Consider the following 12,572-nt stretch of genomic DNA (forward strand, 5'->3'; position numbering starts at 1 on the left):
TATCATTTAGAAAAATGAAATAAATCTGTTAATGCTAGTTTACACTGTTGTCAGTGTCTTAAAAATTGATTTTCTTTAAAACCTGTTGTTTTTTGCAAACACGACTGAGTGACCCACAGTTCAACAACATGCACCGGAGGTTAGGGTTAGGGTTAGCAAACAACTGATATTCTGCCACGGAAACTGATTTTACAGTTTGCAATATTTATGAAGTTCTTGGTTTTGCAAATATGCAAAAAAAACAACATTGCAGTACAATGTTGAAATATCCCTTTATACATCAACATTTTGAATTGTTTAAATATATTTTTATATCTATTCCCTCCTTCGTAGCAGCTTTTTTTATTCACATCAAAATAATAGAAAGAAAACTTGTATGGTCTTGATTTGAATCAGTTCTGCCTGTGGTCTTTCTGTGTGGAGTTAGGATGTCGTCCCCATGTTTGTGCAGGTTTTACAGTCCTCCACAGTCCCTCAACCTTTAAAGCTTAAACAGTTTAGATAATGCATAGAAACTTGTACAATATGCAATATCCCACTCAATATAAACGTTTAGGTATGTCTTTTAGTAAAATATGCATATTTTTCAAACGGAACCTGAAAATGGATTGAAAAACGTATTATTTGCAACTTGACAAACTGTCTCCAGCACTATGACCGTGCTCTTCTTGGAACTGTGGTGGCCCTCCACGGCCTCTTTGGTAGAAAACTGGAGATTAGTGATAAACTGATGGGCAGAAGAAAAAACAGACGTCGTCAGTATTTGTCAGCTGAGCTGTTTTTTTAATCAAACAGTGATCACTTTACAGTGGGTGCAATATCATATTTTCACTGTACAGCACTATGGATAATATAAAGAGGAGCATGTGGAGAAATCTCTCTCCCTGTCCATCCTCTAACAGGTAAAAATGGGTCATCACCTGTTTACACAGTGTCAACCGGGTTGAATAACGTATTGAAAAAGCCGGAGGGGAAAACTTGTAAACAGTATTTCATATGCATTAACTTTGTCCTTGGTCTTGATTCGAATAGTCCCAATAATAATTTTATACAACACTCCAGACACTTCAAACTGGCAACCAGTGGATAATAGTCATTAAGTGCCTCAGCTTTGTTGAACAGTAATGAACCGCATGAAGAAGAAAAGTATCTAACACAGTGTTTAGGTCAGTCTGTGTGCATATCACTTCATTGTTTGTTCACAAGAAGCAGCCTGAACCCAAAACCTTCATATTTCCATTGCAAATCTCCCAATACGCTCACCGAAAAGTCTGCTCGCTCACACGTACAATTCATTGTCATCATCTGCAGAGTGTATGGCAAAAAAAATCTGGTGCAATTCACAGGTTTATCACTGGAATGAGAGGGGGCAGGTTCCAGCAAATTAAAAAACAGTCTATAAATATTAGGCGTGTAATGCTAACTTTCAGGAGCAGAGTCCGCAGCAAAGTCAGTCCTTCTCACAACAGATCGAAAATAAACCAATGCTTGTTCGTTGCTTTTGTTCTGTCTGCTCTCAGACTGGCTCCAAGTGCTGTCGCAATTATCGTCAACGCGATAAGACTTTGTTCATGTGTATTCTGATTTGCGGATGTAGTTGGAAGGCACGTAGCCTCGTTGGCCTCCCGCCTCTCCCAGCCACCACTCGCTGTTGCCGTTCAAATCCTGGAACTCCAGGATCCGCAGCCGCTGATTGGCCGAGATGCTCAGTTCGTTGGCACAACGGGCGCTGAATGAGTAGAGGGCGTAGTAAATCTGGGGAAAAAGGAAAAACAATTTCTAATTTAGTTTGCCGAAAAAGCTTATAATTTTTGTTTATGTCACATCTCAGGAGTCTCACCTGGTGACCGTCTAATTCGCTCTCATCCTCTGGTTCCTCTGGTTCCTCTGGTTCCGGCTCTGGCTCGATGTACTCGTCTCTGGAGTAACCCGACTTCTTTTGGCCACCACTGTCTCCGTTTCTCCACTGGTACGAGCTGTAGGATTTGTCTGTGTGTCCATACCGCTGTGATTGATTGTTTCTGTGCGAAGTAGAAGTGTCTGTCTCCGAGAGGTCCGACGTCTCCTTGCGGCGGCTCGTACCCGCGTCGTACGAGTCTCTGTGGTTTCCAGAGTGGCGGTACGAAGGCTCCGCGTCTCTGTGACTCGGGGAGTTCCGGTACGTTTGGTCTGAAATCTCCCTTCGGTTTGAGGGATTTCGGGGGGAGGAGTTTATGGAGTTGCTCAGACTGGCGGAGTCGGCGTTAGGTGTGTCTCTGGGGAGACTCCTGCGAGATGAGGCCGAGTCCAGCGACGGGTGTGGCGATGACTGGCTCTGGGGATGTGTGGAAAAGCTGACGGTGGCCGCTTCCTGGTTAAAGGTCAGCGTGCTGCTGCTGTTCTGGCGGGAGAAGACGGGGGAGGAGCCGCCGTAGCCCGACTCATTGGACGACTGGCTCTCGATGGAGACGTCTGATTGGCTTCTACGTGGGTTGTAAGGTTTGAGGAAGGAGCTGTACACAAAACCTTTGGTGACTGCAAAACAAGGAATAAAATATTACTGCACCATAATCCCAACAAAGTGTGGCTGATCGGATAAATATATTTAAATCTGGTCTTTTTATTACCAACCTCCATTATCTATTAGCCAGCGGTTGTTGCTACCCATGGGGTCCTGCTGCTTGATCACACCTATAAGATCTCCCTCTAGTACGGAGACATCCAGATCCTGGGCAGCATTAAAGTTTCTCTCAGCCTGGAAAAGTTTCTCAGGACCATAGCGCACCAGAAGTCCTGCTCGGTGCTCCTCGGTCTGCATGATGTAATTTGGCTGAAAGCGACAAATCTCATGTTAGCGGTGAAACTCCTGTATCATCTGTTCGAGTATGATGCAGCAGAGAAAGGAGCAGCGTCTAACTCACAGGTCCCTGCAGTTGCTTTTTCGAGGTCTGCTTCTCCATCGTCTTCTTCTCGAAGGGCTTCTTTGCAGTGGCGGTGGCTGGAGGCAGGTTCTGTGGGCAGAAGCTGAAGCGCTGCAGAAGCTGGAGAACTCGACTGTACTCTTCTTGGAACTGTGCGATGAGGTTGCCCTCCGTGCCCACTTTGTTAGAAAACTGGAGATTTTGGCAACAGGAGAAAGGTCATTAAGAGGAGAAAGAAAATGAGAAAGGAACAGCTGCAGGGGGAATTGCTCTACAGAGCAGAATCTCCTCACCAGACGTATGAACGTATTTGGGCAGAGACAGTTTGAAACAGACATCTCTCTTTTGGTACGCGGGAGAAAGCATAAATGAGCCACACTCACAATCTGTAGAATGGGCTTCAACTCTCCCAGAGTCGTCTTCATGAAGTTCTTCTGAGCCTGAGCGAACGCCCTCACGCAGCCCGTGAACAGCTCCTCTGCGGCGATGTGGAACTTGGGCAGCTCGTCTAGAAGCTGAGCGTTGAGCGCCTCGTAGTTGTTGCGCGCCACCTGCAGCTCCTCCTGGACACGCCGGTCCTTGAGGCGGTCGGCACGCTCCTTGCAGTTGTCGTAGTCCAGTAGCTTGTCAAAGCGCTTCTGGATGAGCTTGTGCGGCCCGGTGAACATGAGGAGCAGCTGGGTGAGCGGGTTGATGACCAAGGCCTCGGTGCGCTCCTTCTACTCGGAGGATGGGAGGAAGACAGATAATGTGAGGCAATCAGATGTTGTTCCCAATGCACTCTTACAGAAACTAAGCGGAGCTTAACAGACGACTTACAAATTGTGTGAACTGTTTGTCGCTGATGCTGCGGTGAGCTCTCTGGAAGCGCTCAGGGTCCAGCGCACTGCGTTCTGTGTAGATGTCACAGAAACTGATGGCAGCCAACACCTTCACAGATGCAGATTCCTAAAGAGACAAACTCTTAAAGTTACAATCCAATAATACTTTATTCCAAAACATGTACAAATACAGTGACTGGAAAATAGGTGTAATATGATCTTTTCTGTGATCATGGTAATGGGTTCCTACCCTGATGTGTTGCAGGTACAGAGAAATGTCCCTAATGAAAGACTTGATGAGCCTCTCCTGCAGCCTGAATCTCTTCTCAGCCTCGTCGAACGCTTCGTCTTTAATCTGGGAAAACCACAGAGGTCAGAGGTCAGAGCCGACAGCGAAGAGAAAGTCGTGACCTTTGACTTTGTTTAAGAACATCCTCAACGTACCTGAGGTGAAATTCCTGTGAGGTGCTTGAGGTGGCTGCTGACTCGGTTGGATTTTTTGATGATGGAGTGCATGCTCAGCTTCGAGATCTTGTCAATGAACGTGTCCTCGTCCCCTTTTCTGTACTTCACCACTGTGGACACCAGGGGGAGACATAAGTCTTTAAAAGACTCCCACAGTCAAACATACAACAAGATGCATGTTCACGCCGTTCGTATGCAGCGAACACAAAACACAGTGATCTTTACCGAGGTCCTTCCTGCGTTTGTACTCGTTGATGTTGACGTTGATCTCCTTGATGGCCAGCAGAGCCTGAGTCAGCTGGGGCCGGTCGTGGTGGCTCTCCGGTGTGGCCCCAAGCAGCTCCATCAGCAGCAGCGGGTAACGCATCACCCGCTGCACGGGCTTGATGAGGAAGGAGCCGAGGTTGATGTAATTAGTTTTACCCCTGAAGAGAAGAGTCAGAGACAGCAGATAGCGTTTGAGAATAAAAACCAACAATATATGAAGAATGAAAGACCATCACAGGTTTACAGTTACACCTAAAAAGAAAACATTTCTCCCCACGTTCATGTAACACGTCTTTATCATGTGGATTACATGACCCAATGATGTGTAACATCATCACATATGCAGATATGCTGATGATGACTAATGCAAGAGAACACGGGAGGCACAATATGCTTAACAATATTGATTAAGCTTAGTTTTAATGCAATCTAGAGGACACACAGCTCGAACAGCTTCAAACCGGAATTAGAAGCTGCAAATGATTCAACTGCATCATTTGGTTGTTTGGAGACAAAATTAAATTTGATGCATGGAAGTCGAGTAACAAGGCGAAAAGAAGCATCTCATAATACTGAGAAAAGATTTTTTTTTTTTGATGATGATTATTGATTACACCTGTTTGAGTCCAGCAGATGGCACTAAATGTGTTTCCCCAGGATCAATAATTACTTTGGGAAGGGGGGAGGGGGGCATGTTGAATATTTCTCTTCACACACATGCACATGCAGACAAGAGCAATAAATTATGAGTCCATCTCAATCAAGGGAAGGAAAACGGAATAGCCCAATAAAGCACAAAAGTCTTACACACACACACACGCACACAAACAAGCACACAGGTCATTTCCAGGGGGGTTAGTGAGCAAAAGTCATGCGGTCAAGATGATTCTCATGCTGGAAATCATGACGACACTCGTTATGGAGACTTACCACTCTCGATACATGGCCCTGTTGGAATGGAGAGGGGTAGAAAGATAACACAAACAGGTTTTATAAGTCGTAACTAACATCAATTCGTACAAAGTATCTTAAATAAAATCTACGAGGGATGTTTCAGTGATCAACCACACCCACAGCATTTCACTTGGACTTTGCACGGCCATTAGAAACGAACACGTAAACAGCATTCGTGGTTGTTATGGTTTTGTTTTGTGAATTCTCTCTTAAAGCTGGACAAAGGCCCAGAGTGGCTGTAAAACATGTTGTTTCTAGAAGGCGGCAGCGCACATGACCTTTTCTAAGCTGAATAGGTCGCAACGACACACACACTTTAGAAGATATTTATGGCCCTCATGAGGCCGGCTACTTAATGGTACATTTACAAAACCTGGATTTGAAAGATGCATAAAAAACAACAAGGATTTGTTAGTGTCGCTGAACACTGTCCTTTTGTTTATGTAGATTTGTTCTTGGAACCACAGCCCATTATTTCGCCTTTATCTAAAGCTTCCGGTCGAACAAACCTGTGTTTATCTTCAAACGTGCACCTGTGACTGTATTTTACAGCATCGCGGCCACGTAAAGTCAATTGTCTGAGTCACTGATGGTGAAACTACAGGTGAAACCAGGCAGGGCACATTCTTTAACTGTTTTAGATTACTGAGAACGACAGGGACACGGTGAGACGGGGGCGCGAGCCGAGAGGGACAGCGTGAAAATGGCACATCTTAAAGGTCCAGTGTGTAAGATTTAGGTGAAAGGGAACTATTGCTAGAAATTTAATGTAGAATAATCCTCATGATGTTTTCACTAGTTTATTTCACCTAAATTATATGAATTGTATATTTCTTTACTCCAGAAAAGGCCCCTTTATATGGTGAATTTACTCTGACTTTACTTCCCTCTCGTAACCTGCCAACAAAGTTCAAAGTCTACGTTAATTTAATGTGAAATGCCTGCGAACAGGAAACTCAATAACAAAAAGACTTTTACAAAACATTAACTGGAACAATCAAGTCTAAATGTCTCATAGTAGAGTGAATATCTCTGCTGAGGCCCAACAGTCCCCTTATGAAACAACATCTAAGTTCACCAGATCTGGATTTTTGTTTCTGCTTCTGCTAAAAAACCGGCGGGGCAGAACAAATTGGTGGAGGTAATTAACCTACAGAAAAAACTTTTGGATTAGTGTCCACTCCTCCTTTGTTTCCATGCGTATGGACGTGCTTATGTTTGGTCTCACACGTGCAAAACATGTTCTTAAAGTCAAACATGCAAGTCAAAAGCTGAAATCTAGACCTGACACTCATGAGCGAGACTTTTCAGAGTTCATTCTCTGCTCTCCGTGACTCACCTCAGTCTCTCCAGACACTCCAGCACGTGGCGCTGGACGCTCTCGTCTTTCTCGTAGCTCTCGAGCAGAGAGATGGCGTCGTCGTGGTTCTGGCAGTAGATCTTGTAAACCTCCTCCAGCTCAGCTTTGAAGTCCAGAAATACATTTCCTGAGAGGAGAGGGAACGGACGAGAAGATGACTCAACCAAACACAAACAAGTCGGGTCGATAAAGATGGAAATGTGAATCGTTCACGAGGGAAAAAAACAAGAATGGAAAATCTATATCATTAAACATTATCTTTCACTTTACTTCTTCTAAAGGTTATTTTCAGAGTGTGTCCAAAGTCTCACTCAGCCAATAAAACTTGATCAGGTCACAGTTTATGATTAAAATGTTGATAACACATTATGCTAAAAGGAGTCGTTTCATTTGCACCGTCGCTGAAACAACAACCTCAATACGTGCGTCTTTTAAAAACAGGCTGCTCACCAATAGAGTCCGTCTTGTGCAGCGCATCAGAGAGCCGCTGTGACAAGTCGATCACTGAGCTGATGTTGCCAAAGAGCCCGTCAAAGTCCACATTCTTCAACTTCAGGGAAAGACAGAGAGAGAAAAAAATGATAAAAGTTCCTCCTTAAATATAAACACAGAGAATGAGAATTGCAAATTTTGGAAGGGATTAAGCCGTTAATCCGGGTTTAAGAATCATGGTTATACAAACTCAGATAAAATCCATGAAATGACAGATGACAGAAATGCTCCTCCCAGTGCAAACGATCACACAGGGCTCAGAAACTAATAGACTTTCATTTTGTTCTTTCTATATTTTCTTTTTCAAAAGTTCTACTAATTTGTTTTCTGTTTCTGTTGTGGTGTCTTGGATTTTACATGTATCTATGCTACATTCCTGAAGTCCACAAGTAAAAAAAAAAAAGAAAAGTCTTGATGATTCCACGTTTTTACCTGCTTCTTCTGCAGCGGCTCGATGATTTCCGTCACGCACATCTGCAGGTCTTTGATGTAGTCCTTCTCCGTCTGCAGGAGCTCCTCGATGACCTTCGACCTCTTCTCCAGCATCCTCAGCTCTGGGTCCTCTGTGTCCGTACCGGCACTCGGGGTCGAATCTGTGGACGGGGTCGAGTCCGGAGGTTTGGGTTGGGACGACAGGAGCGTCATCTCTGGAAAGATGATGAAATGAAAATGTTTTTGATCAGTGCTTGGTCTTACAGCTTCCTCTCTCTCTCACTGAGACCCATGAGACACCAGTTTCAAACGTGATGGAATGTTTTTTGATGAAATTCTTCTCTTGAATATATACATTTTTGCTCGTTAATCGTCACAAAACTTGTTGCAGCAAAAAAGGGACAAAGGTGATTATTATTAGTTTGAAAAGGACGAGAGCAAAGAGAAACGTTTCCCACCCGATGTCCTCATTCATAGAAACCAAACATACTCCTGCCCACCCACCCGGGTCCGCCTTTTACTCTTCCGTCTTGTCTCACTAGCTTTTGATCAATGTCTCTGCTATCACTCGCAGAGGGCTGATCTCTGGGGCTCCCGGGGACTGGAGGGAGAGCCCGGTTCACGCACCGCTGCTTTTTATGAATGGACCCAAAACTGGAGTGGACTCGGCTCTTTGTGTGTGGCACAATGGCCTGTGACAGCAGCCACAGACATACAGGCCCTCAGGGGACCCAGGCAGACATGAAAAGAAGAGGCAGTTATAGGGAAGTGAAGGATAACAGTGCTCGAGAGGGATCGACCTGTGTGTGTGTGTGTGTGTGTGTGTGTGTGTGTGTGTGTTGACTGTCCATTAGCTGTGTGTATTTGTACATATTTAACACCATTGGTGGAAACACAATTCAAAACTTTCTCTAAAGCAAAAGTAGAATAACCACAAGCAGAAGATTTTTTTTAAAGTATCTACATTTTTAATTAAGCAAAACTGACTATAGCATATATTAGTTTTAGTACTTGTGTACTGTATTGGCTGGGTACTGGCTGGTATATAAATCTATGAAAAAGTCTATAAAGTATCTTAAGCTGCCAAACAAATGAGGTTCAGTATTTCATTGTGTAGTGTAAACATGCAGAAATTCTATAAGATGGAAATAAGTACAACTTTACTTAGTTACAGTACTTGTGTAAATGTATTTAGTTACTTTCCACTGCTGATGACTGTCACAGGCTAATGACGCTAACTCCTCTCACCCTTATGTCGCCCCGGGCAGGAGTTTGCAAACACTTGTACGCAACAAACACACAAAGATAACAAAACTTTTCAGTTGTGCTGTTCAAATAAACAGAAAAAGCTGTAACGCCCAAGTTTGCCGATGACAATTTAAAGCTACAATATCGAGTTAGAATCAAATTCAAGTCTATAAAAATCAGCCAATGTGAGCCTTTTGGTATCCGCATATACCTTTGCTGAAAATTTGTCTGATATTCTATTGATTTTGCAAACTCAAGTGTCACTGATCCTTCCCGACCCTGACCCCCGCCCCCACTGCTCTCTCTCTTCACGTGACTTAGCTAAAGCTCAACTTAAAGGAGCTTTTCTCATCTCCCTGCAGCATCCGTCACCGTTTGCTCGGCCAACTGCCTGCCACACTCGAGCGTTTCCACTCTGGTGAGAAAGTGGTCCACTAATGGGTCTAAAAAGTCAGACGGCCACACAATACAAAGGGAGATGGAAAACAAAAGGCTCAGGATTTAATTGGAATCAATCGGCTCATTCCCACGTTTGATCCTCGGCGCACACATCACATGCTCCACTTTGCATGGGTAAATACGTGGCCATTTCCAACCTGTGAAGCTGAGACACCCCAAGTTGACCCACTTCTGTGGAATTCCACTTTTTGTTCTGCGAAGAATTATGAAGAGGATGCAGGCAAAGCAAAATTGTTTGCACGACTGCGCGTTTTCACACACGTGTGATTTTATATCACAATACTGCGTTTGAAATAAAATGTATGAACCAAACACAAAATCACAGGCACTCATTAATTATCAGCAGCAAGTGAACACCCTGATAACAAACACTGTGCATCAGTGAATCACACATGTGGGTGAATGCCAGCATTCAGAGACTAATCACTCAGTACAAACAACAACCTGCTGCCGAAACCTCACTGAGTAACGAAGTCAAGGAAACTCTCCCGGTCTCCTACGAGGAAAACAAAGAACTATACAAATTATTCATTATTCACAATAAAGTCATAAAAATCACCGAGCTGAACTGAGGCCAGCGGCTAACTTTCCTATAAATTACTTATCATACAAAAGGCATTGGATATCAGTCAGTGCTTCACGTATTTCTAAAACCTGTTGATTGCAGATTCAAAATGTGCAGGACTTAGTGTCTGCTAAATAAAATACTAAATCATCAGCACAAAAAATGGAGATGGAGAACAAGTGTTTGAACAGATCCCGGTGTGTGTATTGTGTGTGTGGGTATTGTAAAGCTTACAGTGAGCCTATAGTTTATACAGCATGCTCACACAAACACAAAGAAGTAGAGAAATTAGAGTACGACCGAGGGGCTGCGACTCTGCAGGGGGGGCTGTGGGAGTGTGATGGTTAATAAATGATTTTCATTCAAAAACTGACCTGGTTACACAAATTAGAGAATTTGAAAAATAAAACACTATGTATACTGTCAACACTACAGAGTCTATGAAGCCTCTTGATAAACAGGGTTATGGATTATATGGGTCACTTCATTGTTTTTTCTTCATATCCACAAAAAAACACTGACGGCTATCATCAGGAGCTATCGTCTGATTATCCCCCCCCCCGACGAGTTTGACATTTAACACAGATGTAAAATGTAGACACTCTTACATGAAGATAATTCTAACATTTTTTTGACAAGAGATAATTAAGTCTGGAGTTGAAGAAAACAAGAAAACTGAAAGAGTCATGATTTCTTTCCAAACCTGCTTCTTTTAACTCCATGTTCCAGATTTAGAAAGGTTTGAATTTACTCAGTAAACCTGCCTCTTGGAAAAGAAGAAACCTGTGAGTTTGTAAATGTTTTCAAGTTGGAACCAGTTCTTTATTCTCATCCCCACTCCTTGTGAATCATGTTGTACAAAGCTCATAGTTAAAACTGCACAGCAGACTGGATATCTGGGTCTGTCACCACAGGGAGTGGATCTAATTGCAATATAAAATGACATAAGCCAGTCATGATCTTTCACAACGCCACACCTTCTATCTTCAGACACCCATTGTGACAGTCACAGCTGATTTCTTAGACCAGGTCATCAAGGGTTTACTAAAAAATAAAGCAGCGGATATCAGGTCCAGCTCAGTCAGAGTAAAGGCTCCTTGAAGATTAGTGAGATCGTGACTCATCAAGTCCCTGATCAACGCTCAGATGTAAAAACAAGAATCAAACATGACAAGAAAACCTACAATTCAAACCTCTGAGCAGATTGTTTTTACCGCATCGTACAAAAAGGAGAGCGAAGGGGAGAAAGTAGAAGATGATGAGGGATCACCCACCTGCTGCTTGTAACTTTCTTCAAACCACTTCAACAACAAACAAACACACATGCACACCCCGCACTCACACATGATGGTTCAAACAACGCCACCCATTCTACGATAAGTCCATTGTCAGTGTGGAGTCCAGCTCCTGAGCCTCGTAGAGGTCTGAGCGTCCCGCTGCAAAAACTCCATTCCAGAGCTCCAATTACCATGAGAATGGATGGGAACCCACCATGATTAAACACACACACACACACAGACCCACACAGAGACACGCACACACACCAGGGAGGACAACCACTCTGGTAGATCTTAAAACCCGGAGCTGGACTTTCAAAACAGGTGCCTCAAGTCAGGTGTCACATGATACTGTTTAAACCTATTGAGTTGAATCTACCTTTTTTTAAAGTTATGTATCTGTAAATGCATCTTGTTGCAGTTTTATATTTCAGATCTGAAGTTTTTGTGGTAGAAAATTAAGGACTGTCCACTCCACTTCTAATGGGCCTAATTGTTTTTGACACATCACTGGGACACGTGAGCTCACGTTCAGCTTCAGGTCTTTGGGGTCACGGTGGGAACAGATCCAGTCCGGTCAGGTCCAGTTCTGTGAAGGGTCTGTTTCATGTTTCACAGTCTCCTGACCAGACTCCTCCTCTGACAGGCTGAAATCCATCAAAATTATGAGGCTTAGATTCCCCCTATAGATTGGCTTGAATTTATATATATATTTAACACACACACACACACACACACTCACTTTCATATATAGATAAAACCATCCAAGCAAACTCAATAAATAATTCTCCTTTTTCTACTTTTATAATATTTCTCTCTTTTAAAGACATGTTACTTGAGAGACCTGCAAGTAACATGTCTCTCAATTCACCGTCTAAAGCCGGCGTGCTGCACTAATGGTCGTGCAAAGTCAAAGTTTGCCCTGCACGGAGCATACGAAGGTCAGGCACAATCAGCGCTGTGTGTTTTCTGCTCCAAAGTTCACAGGAGAGAGCACTGTTGCCAGGGCAACACGAATAGCGGGGGCCCTCCTCATATTAAGCCAAGTTTTGGAGAGCTGGGAGTGGCTTTGCTGAAATGATCACATGGCCAACTCTGCATGGGAATGTGTGTGTGTGTGTGGAAGACATGAAGAATGAGAATAAGTTCATACAAGCTCCCAGATACCAACACTTGCAACAGCATTGACTTATAAAACGACCTGCGACGGGCTACGACTTGCAATGAATACTGGATTTATTTAAGACAAACAAGATAAACCCATGACGCTGGTAACTGGGGTGAGAAAACAATGTCAGCACGGGCAGTGCAAACATTAGCAGGGCCTCAAAC

General features: G+C 43.6%; 1 protein-coding gene across 5 annotated transcripts in view; it reads right to left on the minus strand.

Moving 5' to 3' along the window:
* Positions 1 to 756: 756 nt before the first annotated feature.
* Positions 757 to 12,572, minus strand: part of dnmbp (dynamin binding protein) — a 37,357-nt gene continuing 25,541 nt past the window's right edge. For 4 of the 5 annotated variants that reach the window (XM_020083201.2, XM_069517380.1, XM_069517379.1 and 1 more), the window contains 13 exons: positions 7,692 to 7,906; positions 7,218 to 7,317; positions 6,747 to 6,894; positions 5,384 to 5,401; positions 4,412 to 4,611; positions 4,166 to 4,296; positions 3,972 to 4,076; positions 3,720 to 3,848; positions 3,284 to 3,619; positions 2,901 to 3,092; positions 2,611 to 2,809; positions 1,841 to 2,514; positions 757 to 1,755 (listed from right to left, as the gene is read on the minus strand). In XM_020083201.2, the coding sequence (XP_019938760.2) occupies positions 1,570 to 1,755; positions 1,841 to 2,514; positions 2,611 to 2,809; positions 2,901 to 3,092; positions 3,284 to 3,619; positions 3,720 to 3,848; positions 3,972 to 4,076; positions 4,166 to 4,296; positions 4,412 to 4,611; positions 5,384 to 5,401; positions 6,747 to 6,894; positions 7,218 to 7,317; positions 7,692 to 7,906 (2,633 nt within the window). In that variant the 3' untranslated portion in view covers positions 757 to 1,569. The remainder of the gene's footprint in view (positions 1,756 to 1,840; positions 2,515 to 2,610; positions 2,810 to 2,900; positions 3,093 to 3,283; positions 3,620 to 3,719; positions 3,849 to 3,971; positions 4,077 to 4,165; positions 4,297 to 4,411; positions 4,612 to 5,383; positions 5,402 to 6,746; positions 6,895 to 7,217; positions 7,318 to 7,691; positions 7,907 to 12,572) is intronic. The other variant, XM_020083202.2, reaches the window with a different exon arrangement.

Source organism: Paralichthys olivaceus, chromosome 21, assembly GCF_024713975.1.
Source record: "Paralichthys olivaceus isolate ysfri-2021 chromosome 21, ASM2471397v2, whole genome shotgun sequence".
Lineage (NCBI taxonomy): Eukaryota > Metazoa > Chordata > Actinopteri > Pleuronectiformes > Paralichthyidae > Paralichthys > Paralichthys olivaceus.